Source organism: Diplotaxodon limnothrissa, linkage group LG11 (genome assembly GCF_057381915.1).
Source record: "Diplotaxodon limnothrissa isolate DT_005_m linkage group LG11, D_limnothrissa_male_GT1.1, whole genome shotgun sequence".
NCBI lineage: Eukaryota > Metazoa > Chordata > Actinopteri > Cichliformes > Cichlidae > Diplotaxodon > Diplotaxodon limnothrissa.
Genome location: NC_140606.1, coordinates 20,995,941 through 21,008,421, shown reverse-complemented (window position 1 = coordinate 21,008,421; position 12,481 = coordinate 20,995,941). Strand labels below are relative to the sequence as shown.

Genomic DNA, 12,481 nt, shown 5'->3' with positions numbered 1-12,481 from the left:
TCTGAAACTTTTCTATGTGTCCCTGCTGCTACACACCTGAATAACATTAGTAGGTCATTAGCATGCTGAGATGGGGAATTCAGCCATTTGATTCACAGCAGCTCATACGTGAATGAACACAGTGCAATAAAAGTACTTTTACACGTACATTTTCCACTTCATTTATTTAAATTTACTTGACTTGGGTTAGGGGTTGCCATCTCAGCAGACAGTCAAACTCTACAGAATTTTGTAAATGACATACTAAGGTTATCTAGGTGTGTTGCAGCAGGGACACATGGAAACGTTTCAGGACACCGGCCCTTGAGGACTGGAGTTTGACACCCCTAATTTAAACAGTTTCACCTTATGTTCTTGTGGAACAGCCTTTTGAAGGTGAAGTAAATAAGAAGATTTATTACAATATTTACATAGTATGGCTGACATCTGAATATTTCCTTGTATTAAATAAGTGGAGTCTCCACTAATGACTGCCACTTACATACCAAAGAAAGAAGTTATAACATGAGAGGATATTTCATGAAAACCTTTTTGTCAGCACCTGGATCTGATTAGTCGACCCACTATTTTTCTGTTTAGACCACATTAAACACCACAGCCTGATATTTTTACCATTTTTGTAAGTCCTGTGGAAACGTGTTTATCCTTTTATATTACATACATGCTTATATTTTTCGTAATTGAAAAATCCCAGAAATTCTATCTCATCTAACAAAGCACACACAATTCTCAACGCATACGTTGATTGCAGTATGCATGTATCTTCTGTTTGTAATGTTAATTTCTCCAAATGTGATAGATCTCACAGCTCTCATAATTAACCCATTAATTCCTCCACACTGGAATACAGCGCCACATCCTCACCTTCCTCATTGTCCTTTTTACTCATGAACTCATTCTCTTCATTGCCCTCCAACATTTCACTGTCCCCTTGGGCATCTTCTTGTCTCACTTCTTCTCTTTTAATTTCAGCATACTCTGTGTCTCTGGCATCCTGTGTGTTTGCTGCCTCTTCAGGGTTCTTGGGTCTTAGTGCAGAGAAGTTAATGTCGGAGTACTCCACCTCTGTTGTGCAGTTTCCATTGGATGGTAATTGTGCAACAGACTCAGCTTCTCCTTCAGCGTCCTCTGGCTCACGGATCCCATCATATGTTGCTGCTTGATCAGCATCCATCTGTCAAGCACAAGGCAGCAATTACAGGTAATTTGACAGCTTATAAAAAACAATAATGACGTAATAACATGACAGAAACCAAACTAGCTTAATATTTGACCAAAAATATAATTAAAATCAAACTAATATCATAAAATAAATATCATATTCAGATATGTTACCAAAGGCTAAGTACTTATTTAAGTTACCATTAGACCAGCTTCAGTAGTCGCCATCTCCAGGTTTTCAGACAGATTTTCTGACCTCTTCCACTTTTTTCTGGGAAGAAATTAATTAATAGAAATGAAGCTTAGTGAAGGTCTCACAGCAGACCAGAAGTGTTGTGTCGTGGCAAAAAAACCCCCCATATAGTTCACATAATCTGATTATTTTCTGTGCTCAATCTGGTTTTTCTCATGTTAAAAGCCGAAAAAATATCTTGGATCAAAAAACTGCACTTTATCTTTACATATAAATATGATGGCATGTGTCTCAGTTTTAATTTTCGGAAGCTGATGACGTAAGATAAGCCAAAACTGCATGAAAACTCACAAAAAGTAAATAATGATTGCAGCATGATAATGGTGACAATACAATATCTGACAATTTTGATATTTTACAATATGTGTTTCAGTTCTTTCCCATATATAATGGTATTTATATGTGGAAAGTTCTGGTATAAAAATTTAAGTCACCATTTAGGACCTCTAACAGTATATAATAAACTTTATATAAAAATGACCTAATAGAAATTTACATGTGTGCAAACAGAAATCGTTCGAATATACCAGGAAGATGGTGAGCATTAATATGAACAATTCAGAAAATATAATATTCCTTTTTATAAAATAAAATATACAAAAACACTGATGTCAAAAATAGAATAGTAATATTACCTGCGACATTTTGTTACCAAACAAGAAATGACTGTTGAAAGGATTATCCCAATCACAAACCCGGTCAACACTGCAATGTAGACTTTCTTCTCTAGAATAATCGTTAAAAACTGTGTGAATATATCTGAAATCAAATGAGATAAACCGTGCTGATTACCTAAAGCTGAAAACAGGTATTGAAATGTCTTAAATTTGAGTATAGGGGAAATGTTTAACTCGTAAATACTTACAGTTATTTCCTGTATTGTTTGATGATGATGAATTAGCATTGAACTCATTTATTATAAGGCTGACACTTGATGAGGTATTTCCAATACTATTACTGCTGACACATTCAATAGTGGAGTTGTGATAGTGATCTTGGGACACAGTGATGGTGCTGGTGACTCTGGTGTTTGACACATTGGTTGTTACAGAGTACTCAGTGTGGCTCTCCAAGTGTGGCCATTTGATGGTGGGTGAAGGAAACCCCTCACTGATACACACACAGGTCAAAACCTTTGACTGAGTGACACAAGCAGAGTTATTCAAGATTCTTGCTGCATCTGCAAAAACAGAATAAGAAGCTCAGCATCAAGATTACAGTAAACTCATAGGAACATAAATTGTCTTAACACATTGCTTCAATATAAGAATATCTGATACTGAAGAACACAACAATGTAATTAATATTACATTTACTTTCCAGATTTTAATGAAAACTGCTTTTTTAAGTAAAAAATGCAAAAAATAAGAGCAGACAAAATATAATGTCAGTCATGAAAGTTTTACACTTACAGTAATTACAACATTATTATAATTACTGCTACTACTACTAATACTGTAATAATGATAAAATATACTTTTGCCAAGAGTAATACTCACACTTGACATTAAGAGTTTTTGTCTCATTTGTTTTGACATTTTTGAAGGTGACCTTACAGGTGACGTTACAGGTGACCTTACAGGTGACCTGACCACCGTTGTGTTTTGTTGAAGCGTTAAAGGTCAGAGTTGACTTGAAGACAGGCATATTCTCAGACTTGAATTCAGTGTTGTTTTTTTTGATTTCATAGAGGTTTTGTCCTGATCCACTCCATATCCAGGTGATATTAGGAGTGGATCCAGAGCAGAGACCAGGAGCGCTGCAGGTCAGTGTAGTCTGCTCTCCCTCTGTTATTTCAGGAATCTCCAGTTTGGGCTTTTCACTCAGCTCTAATAGGAAAGTAAATGAAACAAGACATTATAATCAGCATAAAAACCACTACTAATTTAAAGTAGACGTATGATCACTTTGTTAAGTAACTTAAATTGTAAAAAGTACAAGATAAGGCTGAAAAGTTCCAAGACAGATGCAAGCTCTGTGAGGTATACCCAAACATCAGTTTATGTCTGACCAAAGGAATAGACTAAAGGACATTCAGCAGTTTCTGTTTTTCACTTTAGCTGACATATATGATGAATGGAGACACAGGACCTGCATTACAGGAAGTCGTTGTGCCTTTGTGTTAATCTGAGCATCATGTTTATTCACAAAAATCTTTGGAGTGGTAATGATTTAACAACTCTTAAACTCACGTTAAACAAACATGTGCTAGTGCCATAATGCAGCTGTAGTTAATACAACTCATTGTAATTTAGTTGAGCTAACTCATTTAAATCAAACATGATAACGTGGTCACTGTGCAGGGAGTATTTGTGGTAGGTTTTGATACCTGTAACTGTGACTGTGATGTTTGCAATCAGTGTGCAGTGAGTCTTTGTCTTAGCGACAGCGTGATATGATCCAGAGTCCGACTTGATGAGGTCATTGATAATGATGCTGCAGTTCTTTTTCAGGTCAGCCTCCAACAGTGACACCCTCCCTTCAAACTCAGAGTGGGTTTTCGTATTGTTACTGGAGCCAAATATTGTTTTAGTTATGTTTCCATCATGTTTATACCAAGTTATATTTTCAACATCACCATCCTCTTTCGTAAAAGAACATGCTAGAAAAACACACAGTCCAGCCTGTGCTGATACATTTTTACCACTTTGTGTGATTCTGCTGTTGCTCTTTGGACGCTCAGGAGTCCCAGAACCTGAACATGCAAAAACAAAAGAGCACAAACCAGAAGAGAAGAAGCTGAGTTCATGAAAATAAAAAACGATGGTAACCAACACCATCAGTTTACATCATTTACAATGTTTATATTTAAAGATGCCTCTTTTACTTTACTTCTGCTGTTAACTGATATGACTTATATAAGCGATGCAGTTCACAGCTGTTGCTTCCCATTTTTAACTTAGTAAATGACATTTTCAAACACGGCTGTCTTTGAAACTGCAGTTTTCCTTCTTTTTGTAGTTTCCTTAAATTCATATATTGATGAAGATTTAAATAAAATTTCCTTCTGTACCTGTGTCAGCGAAGAGCAGAATCACCCAGATGAGAGTTAACATTCTGATTTGAATGACAGCACGGCTTCTCTCCACAGGATAGACGCTTTCTTTTCAAAGCACAAACACACAAAAGGTGCAGTAAAAATATAGAAAGTTCAGTGGCTGATAGAATCACATACGGGATATTACACTTACATATTTACTGTTTTAATATATTTTTTCATGTGACCAATAAACTTGGCTGAGATCTTGAAATATCAAAGTTTAAAGCATCATATTAAAGCATTTCTTGATATCTGTGCCATCGAGAAGCTAAAAATTATGAATGGAAATCTCTCAGCCTCAGACTTCTTCAGTTAGGTATTCACCAATCATTTACAATCATTTTTTATGAAATTACTGAAGCAAGAATACTACAGAGAAAAATGGATGAAAGTGTTTTACCCTCACTCTGTGTGAGCCTCCAGCTTTTGTTTCCACACACTGATCTCTGCAGACTGTCTGCTTTCAACTGACTCTTCTTCCTCCCCCTCCTCCTTTGTTACTTCTCTTTGCACTTCAGCAAGTTTACAGGAAGTTTAGCTTTACTCTGCTGGCCATTATTTCCTCTTAGACTGCCACCACACTTACAGCTAAAACCTCCTATCACATTATGATGTTAATGTGAAACTTTAACAGCAGTGAAATCGGAGATAATCTTGAACACGAGGTGCTAAGCTTTCAAATATTTGGATGTTCAAAACGGTTCAATTGTTTTAAAAACAATCGTCTGACAATTATGCATTGTAATGCATTGTAATATATAGATGCATGTTAATGCTCCGCTTTATGGTGTCACTTTGATCTTTGAAATAACTTCTGTATTTGCAAGAGGAAGATTTGCTGCTTTATAAAATGTTTGTACTAAAGAAGTCATTTAGATGAGTGATGAAATGTTTCTCCTACTGAAAACTGAAGGAGAAGCTGAACAGAATAAACTCTCTGGGATTTACACATTCTTATTAACATTATTAATAATGTTAATAATGATCACTTTGTTCTCTCTAAGTTCCTGTTTAGACTTTACTGCTTTAAGGTTACAATAATTTCTGTCTAAATACAATTTGTCCTTGTCAGTTACTGACAGCACAAACTAATGAAACCTTTAGACAGCACCACAGTGTGACAGAGGTAAGAAAGATGTTGTAACTAACATGCTTTCTGTTTCAAAGAGTGACATATTGCTCACTGCGATACTGTATGTCAAGAGTATTCATGCAGCACATTTCTAAAAGGGGAAGTAACCTCTGACATATAGAACAACTTTAACAGAATCATAAAGGCAAACTCAACCTAAAACATTTATTATGCAAAAGAAATATCACTAAATACTATAAACTATTATATCTGAAGTGTTTTTTTTTCATCATTACATTTGCATATCACCTCATCTTTCCACTGTAATAAAGAAAAAAAAATAGGAAGATGGAAAGCCTAACTTTGAAAAATATAGTCCCTCAGCTTCTCCAGCTCATGTATTAGCTTTGGCAGGTTGTACAAGCCTGCACCTAAGAAATAACCCGACAGATAATTCGTGCAAGCAGCTACCTTTGACCTATGCAGTGGTGAAGTTTTGCAACCTCTAGTAAATGTGTGAATAGCTTAATGTACTATATGAGCTGGTGTCATCACGTTTAATTGGGTAGAATTTGTCAGCCTCTGATATTGAAAATTAAGCGAACATTTTGACAACGATAAATTGTCTATTTTAACACACAAGTATATTTTTCTCACTCATTGCCAATGTGGGTTCATTTATGCATAGTATTAACTCTTGTAATTGTATTACACGAGGTTGTATAATAGTATACAACCTGTCTGTGCAGACGCTCCAGGCTTGGACCACACCATATGACTACTGTGCTGTAGAGGGTTTACTCTGTCCCCTACAGGTGAGTGGAAGAATGTACATACGAAACAAAATAGTGCACTCCCTGTATTACTGTAATAAGTAATACAGGGAGTGCAGAATTATTAGGCAAGTTGTATTTTTGAGGAATAATTTTATTATTGAACAACAACCATGTTCTCAATGAACCCAAAAAACTCATTAATATCAAAGCTGAATGTAGTTGAAGTAGTTTTTAGTTTTAGCTATTTTAGGGGGACATCTGTGTGTGCAGGTGACTATTACTGTGCATAATTATTAGGCAACTTAACAAAAAACAAATATATACCCATTTCAATCATTTATTTTTACCAGTGACACCAATATAACATCTCCACATTCACAAATATACATTTCTGACATTCAAAAACAAAACAAAAACAAATCAGCGACCAATATAGCCACCTTTCTTTGCAAGGACACTCAAAAGCCTGCCATCCATGGATTCTGTCAGTGTTTTGATCTGTTCACCATCAACATTGCGTGCAGCAGCAACCACAGCCTCCCAGACACTGTTCAGAGAGGTGTACTGTTTTCTCTCCTTGTAAATCTCACATTTGATGATGGACCACAGGTTCTCAATGGGGTTCAGATCAGGTGAACAAGGAGACCATGTCATTAGTTTTTCTTCTTTTATACCCTTTCTTGCCAGCCACGCTGTGGAGTACTTGGACGCGTGTGATGGAGCATTGTCCTGCATGAAAATCATGTTTTTCTTGAAGGATGCAGACTTCTTCCTGTACCACTGCTTGAAGAAGGTGTCTTCCAGAAACTGGCAGTAGGACTGGGAGTTGAGCTTGACTCCATCCTCAACCCGAAAAGGCCCCACAAGCTCATCTTTGATGATACCAGCCCAAACCAGTACTCCACCTCCACCTTGCTGGCGTCTGAGTCGGACTGGAGCTCTCTGCCCATTACCAATCCAGCCACGGGCCCATCCATCTGGCCCATCAAGACTCACTCTCATTTCATCAGTCCATAAAACCTTAGAAAAACCAGTCTTGAGATATTTCTTGGCCCAGTCTTGATGTTTCAGCTTGTGTGTCTTGTTCAGTGGTGGTCGTCTTTCAGCCTTTCTTACCTTGGCCATGTCTCTGAGTATTGCACACCTTGTTCTTTTGGGCACTCCAGTGATGTTGCAGCTCTGAAATATGGCCAAACTGGTGGCAAGTGGCATCTTGGCAGCTGCACGCTTGACTTTTCTCAGTTCATGGGCAGGTATTTTGCGCCTTGGTTTTTCCACACGCTTCTTGCGACGCTGTTGACTATTTTGAATGAAACGCTTGATTGTTCGATGATCACGCTTCAGAAGCTTTGCAATTTTGAGACTGCTGCATCCCTCTGCAAGATATCTCACTATTTTTGACTTTTCTGAGCCTGTCAAGTCCTTCTTTTGACCCATTTTGCCAAAGGAAAGGACGTTGCCTAATAATTATGCACACCTGATATAGGGTGTTGATGTCATTAGACCACACCCCTTCTCATTACAGAGATGCACATCACCTAATATGCTTAATTGGTAGTAGGCTTTCGAGCCTATACAGCTTGGAGTAAGACAACATGCATGAAGAGGATGATGTGGACAAAATACTCATTTGCCTAATAATTCTGCACTCCCTGTATAAACAAAGAGTAATATACAGGAAAATAAAGAAGATACCATTTTAAAAACATATGTGCCATACCTGTGCGAATGTATTGAACAAAAAGCTTTTGCTGCTTTTTCACTTTGTAATTAACTAATATGGCTTCTGACCACTCTTAAATGCTATTTGACAAAAAAGTCAAATATTGTGCACAATTAATGAGTATATTGTAAGTAAATTGTGGAAAACATAAAGCTGTTTATAACAGGAACGGAAAGGAAACACATTTCACAGCAATAACGGAATAGAGCAATCATCAACCACCTCTTCTACATGGATGACATCAACCAATCGGATATGGTAGTGGTGGACAAGCAGAGGAAGATGGCATGGAAGAGCTCCAACAACTTGCTGGGCACATTAAAGCAGCTGGGCTTCGTTAGAAAGTAGAATCTGCTCATCCCCTTATACACAGCATCATTTTTGTTCCTCCAGTCCATCGGTCAGGTGAATGTCCAAGTATAGTGGTGTGAAAAAGTGTTTGCCACTTTCCTGGTTTCCAATTTTATCTGTATTTTTGTCACACTTAAATGATTCAGATCATCAAACAAATTTAATAAGAGTTGTATTGTTCAATTCATGCTCCCACCGTCTCCGTGGAACGCAAAGACTGCTGTTCGCAGCCCAGAAAAATCTAATACTGTTTATTGTGAACCCGTGCTGGACTATCAGAAGAAGGTTCATTATCAGCCTGCTTCCATAACAATTGTTCCGTACTCTGAGGTTCTCATCAAGGACTTTTATGTTCCTGAAAATGATTTCTTTTTCTCGCTTGTGATCATCCGAGAACCTGTCTCTCTTCCCGCACCTGCTCCTGCTCCCAGGGCGGTTCAGACCCAGCATTCCTCTGCATTTGTTCCAGTTTTGAAGGTGGCTAGGGCCCCCTGTGAATCCTGCTCTGTCTAAGCCCCAGCATCCAGAGCCTGCTGCAAGGTTTCGGCACTGCTCTGCTGTTTTTCTGTATGTCAGGGATTACTTCCTCTTTCAGAAATGTACTATATGAATATTCTTGACTTACAGTGTTAGAATAAGCAATGTGTCACTCTTTGAAACAGAAAGCATGTTTGAGGGACATGTCAGTTACAACATCGTTCTTCTCTCTGTCACACTGTGGTGCTGTCTAAAGGTTACATTAGTTAGTGCTGTCAATGACTGATTAGGACAAATTGTATTTACACAGAAATAATTGTAATATTAAAATACTACAGTGTAAACAGGAACTTAGAGAGAACAAAGTGATCATTATTAACATTCTTAATAATGTTAATAAGAATGCGTAAATCCCAGAGAGTTTATTCTGTTCAGCTTCTCCTTCAGTTTTCAGTAGGAGAAACATTTCATCACTCATCTAAACGACTTCTTTAGTACAAACATTTTACAAAGCAGCAAATCTTCCTCTTGCAAATACAGAAGTTATTTCAAAGATCAAAGTGACACCATAAAGCAGAGCATTAACATGCATCTATATGTTACAATGCATTACAATGCATAATTGTCAGACGATTGTTTTTAAAACAATTGAACCGTTTTGAACATCCAAATATTTGAAAGCTTAGGACCTCATGTTCAAGATTATCTCTGATTTCACTGCTGTTAAAGTTTCACATTAACATCATAATGTGATAGGAGGTTTTAGCTGTAAGTGTGGTGGCAGTCTAAGAGGAAATAATGGCCAGCAGAGTAAAGCTAAACTTAGCGAAACTTTCTGAAGTGCAAAGAGAAGTAACAAAGGAGGAGGAGGAGGAGGAGGAAGAAGAGTCAGTTGAAAGCAGACAGTCTGCAGAGATCAGTGTGTGGAAACAAAAGCTGGAGGTTCACACAGAGTGAGGGTAAAACATTTTCATCCATTTTTCTCTGTAGTATTCTTCAAGAAATGCTTTAATATGATGCTTTAAACTTTGATATTTCAAGATCTCAGCCAAGTTTATTGGTCACATGAAAAAATATATTAAAACAGTAAATATGTAAGTGTAATATCCTGTATGTGATTCTATCAGCCACTGAACTTTCTATATTTTTACTGCACCTTTTGTGTGTTTGTGCTTTGAAAAGAAAGCGTCTATCCTGTGGAGAGAAGCCGTGCTGTCATTCAAATCAGAATGTTAACTCTCATCTGGGTGATTCTGCTCTTCGCTGACACAGGTACAGAAGGAAATTTTATTTAAATCTTCATCAATATATGAATTTAAGGAAACTACAAAAAGAAGGAAAACTGCAGTTTCAAAGACAGCCGTGTTTGAAAATGTCATTTACTAAGTTAAAAATGGGAAGCAACAGCTGTGAACTGCATCGCTTATATAAGTCATATCAGTTAACAGCAGAAGTAAAGTAAAAGAGGCATCTTTAAATATAAACATTGTAAATGATGTAAACTGATGGTGTTGGTTACCATCATTTTTGATTTTCATGAACTCAGCTTCTTCTCTTCTGGTTTGTGCTCTTTTGTTTTTGCATGTTCAGGTTCTGGGACTCCTGAGTGTCCAAAGAGCAACAGCATAATCACACAAAGTGGTAAAAATGTATCAGCACAGGCTGGACTGTGTGTTTTTCTAGCATGTTCTTTTACGAAAGAGGATGGTGATGTTGAAAATATAACTTGGTATAAACATGATGGAAACATAACTAAAACAATATTTGGCTCCAGTAACAATACGAAAACCCACTCTGAGTTTGAAGGGAGGGTGTCACTGTTGGAGGCTGACCTGAAAAAGAACTGCAGCATCATTATCAATGACCTCACCAAGTCGGACTCTGGATCATATCACGCTGTCGCTAAGACAAAGACTCACTGCACACTGATTGCAAACATCACAGTCACAGTTACAGGTATCAAAACCTACCACAAATACTCCCTGCACAGTGACCACGTTATCATGTTTGATTTAAATGAGTTAGCTCAACTAAATTACAATGAGTTGTATTAACTACAGCTGCATTATGGCACTAGCACATGTTTGTTTAACGTGAGTTTAAGAGTTGTTAAATCATTACCACTCCAAAGATTTTTGTGAATAAACATGATGCTCAGATTAACACAAAGGCACAACGACTTCCTGTAATGCAGGTCCTGTGTCTCCATTCATCATATATGTCAGCTAAAGTGAAAAACAGAAACTGCTGAATGTCCTTTAGTCTATTCCTTTGGTCAGACATAAACTGATGTTTGGGTATACCTCACAGAGCTTGCATCTGTCTTGGAACTTTTCAGCCTTATTTTGTACTTTTTACAATTTAAGTTACTTAACAGAGTGATCATACGTCTACTTTAAATTAGTAGTGGTTTTTATGCTGATTATAATGTCTTGTTTCATTTACTTTCCTATTAGAGCTGAGTGAAAAGCCCAAACTGGAGATTCCTGAAATAACAGAGGGAGAGCAGACTACACTGACCTGCAGCGCTCCTGGTCTCTGCTCTGGATCCACTCCTAATATCACCTGGATATGGAGTGGATCAGGACAAAACCTCTATGAAATCAAAAAAAACAACACTGAATTCCAGTCTGAGAATATGCCTGTCTTCAAGTCAACTCTGACCTTTAATGCTTCAACAAAACACAACGGTGGTCAGGTCACCTGTAAGGTCACCTGTAACGTCACCTGTAAGGTCACCTTCAAAAATGTCAAAACAAATGAGACAAAAACTCTTAATGTCAAGTGTGAGTATTACTCTTGGCAAAAGTATATTTTATCATTATTACAGTATTAGTAGTAGTAGCAGTAATTATAATAATGTTGTAATTACTGTAAGTGTAAAACTTTCATGACTGACATTATATTTTGTCTGCTCTCATTTTTTGCATTTTTTACTTAAAAAAGCAGTTTTCATTAAAATCTGGAAAGTAAATGTAATATTAATTACATTGTTGTGTTCTTCAGTATCAGATATTCTTATATTGAAGCAATGTGTTAAGACAATTTATGTTCCTATGAGTTTACTGTAATCTTGATGCTGAGCTTCTTATTCTGTTTTTGCAGATGCAGCAAGAATCTTGAATAACTCTTGTGTCACTCAGTCAAAGGTTTTGACCTGTGTGTGTGTCAGTGAGGGGTTTCCTTCACCCACCATCAAATGGCCACACTTAGAGAGCCACACTGAGTACTCTGTAACAACCAATGTGTCAAACACCAGAGTCACCAGCACCATCACTGTGTCCCAAGATCACTATCACAACTCCACTATTGAATGTGTCAGCAGTAATAGTATTGGAAATACCTCATCAAGTGTCAGCCTTATAATAAACGAGTTCAATGCTAATTCATCACCATCTGAAGAAAGAAATAACAGTAAGTATCTATGAGTGAAATATCTCCCCTATACTCAAATTTAAGACAACTCCACTATTGAATGTGTCAGCAGTAATAGTATTGGACAACTAAATCACAGCATTACAGTAAAGAAGTTAAACAGAGTTAGTAAGTATTTACAAGTAAAATATATCTCCTATACTAGAGCTATCAAAAAATGTAAGACATTCACTTCCTGTTTTTACATGTTTTA

General features: G+C 37.0%; 2 protein-coding genes across 2 annotated transcripts; one reads left to right on the top strand and one right to left on the bottom strand.

Annotated features, from left to right (window-relative positions):
- Positions 1 to 790: 790 nt before the first annotated feature.
- LOC146622674 (uncharacterized) lies at positions 791 to 4,470 on the bottom strand. Its single transcript, XM_085366342.1, has 8 exons — positions 4,428 to 4,470; positions 3,993 to 4,109; positions 3,744 to 3,893; positions 2,914 to 3,243; positions 2,280 to 2,594; positions 2,050 to 2,173; positions 1,363 to 1,432; positions 791 to 1,174 (listed from the first exon to the last, which is right to left on the bottom strand). The coding sequence occupies exons 1-8, from the start codon at positions 4,468 to 4,470 to the stop codon at positions 818 to 820; spliced, it is 1,506 nt and encodes a 501-aa protein (XP_085222468.1). The 3' UTR covers positions 791 to 817.
- A 5,306-nt stretch (positions 4,471 to 9,776) lies between these two features.
- LOC146622673 (sialic acid-binding Ig-like lectin 10) lies at positions 9,777 to 12,281 on the top strand. Its single transcript, XM_085364897.1, has 6 exons — positions 9,777 to 9,812; positions 10,036 to 10,125; positions 10,444 to 10,560; positions 10,660 to 10,809; positions 11,310 to 11,639; positions 11,959 to 12,281. The coding sequence occupies exons 2-6, from the start codon at positions 10,083 to 10,085 to the stop codon at positions 12,279 to 12,281; spliced, it is 963 nt and encodes a 320-aa protein (XP_085221023.1). The 5' UTR covers positions 9,777 to 9,812; positions 10,036 to 10,082.
- The last annotated feature ends 200 nt before the right edge of the window (positions 12,282 to 12,481 follow it).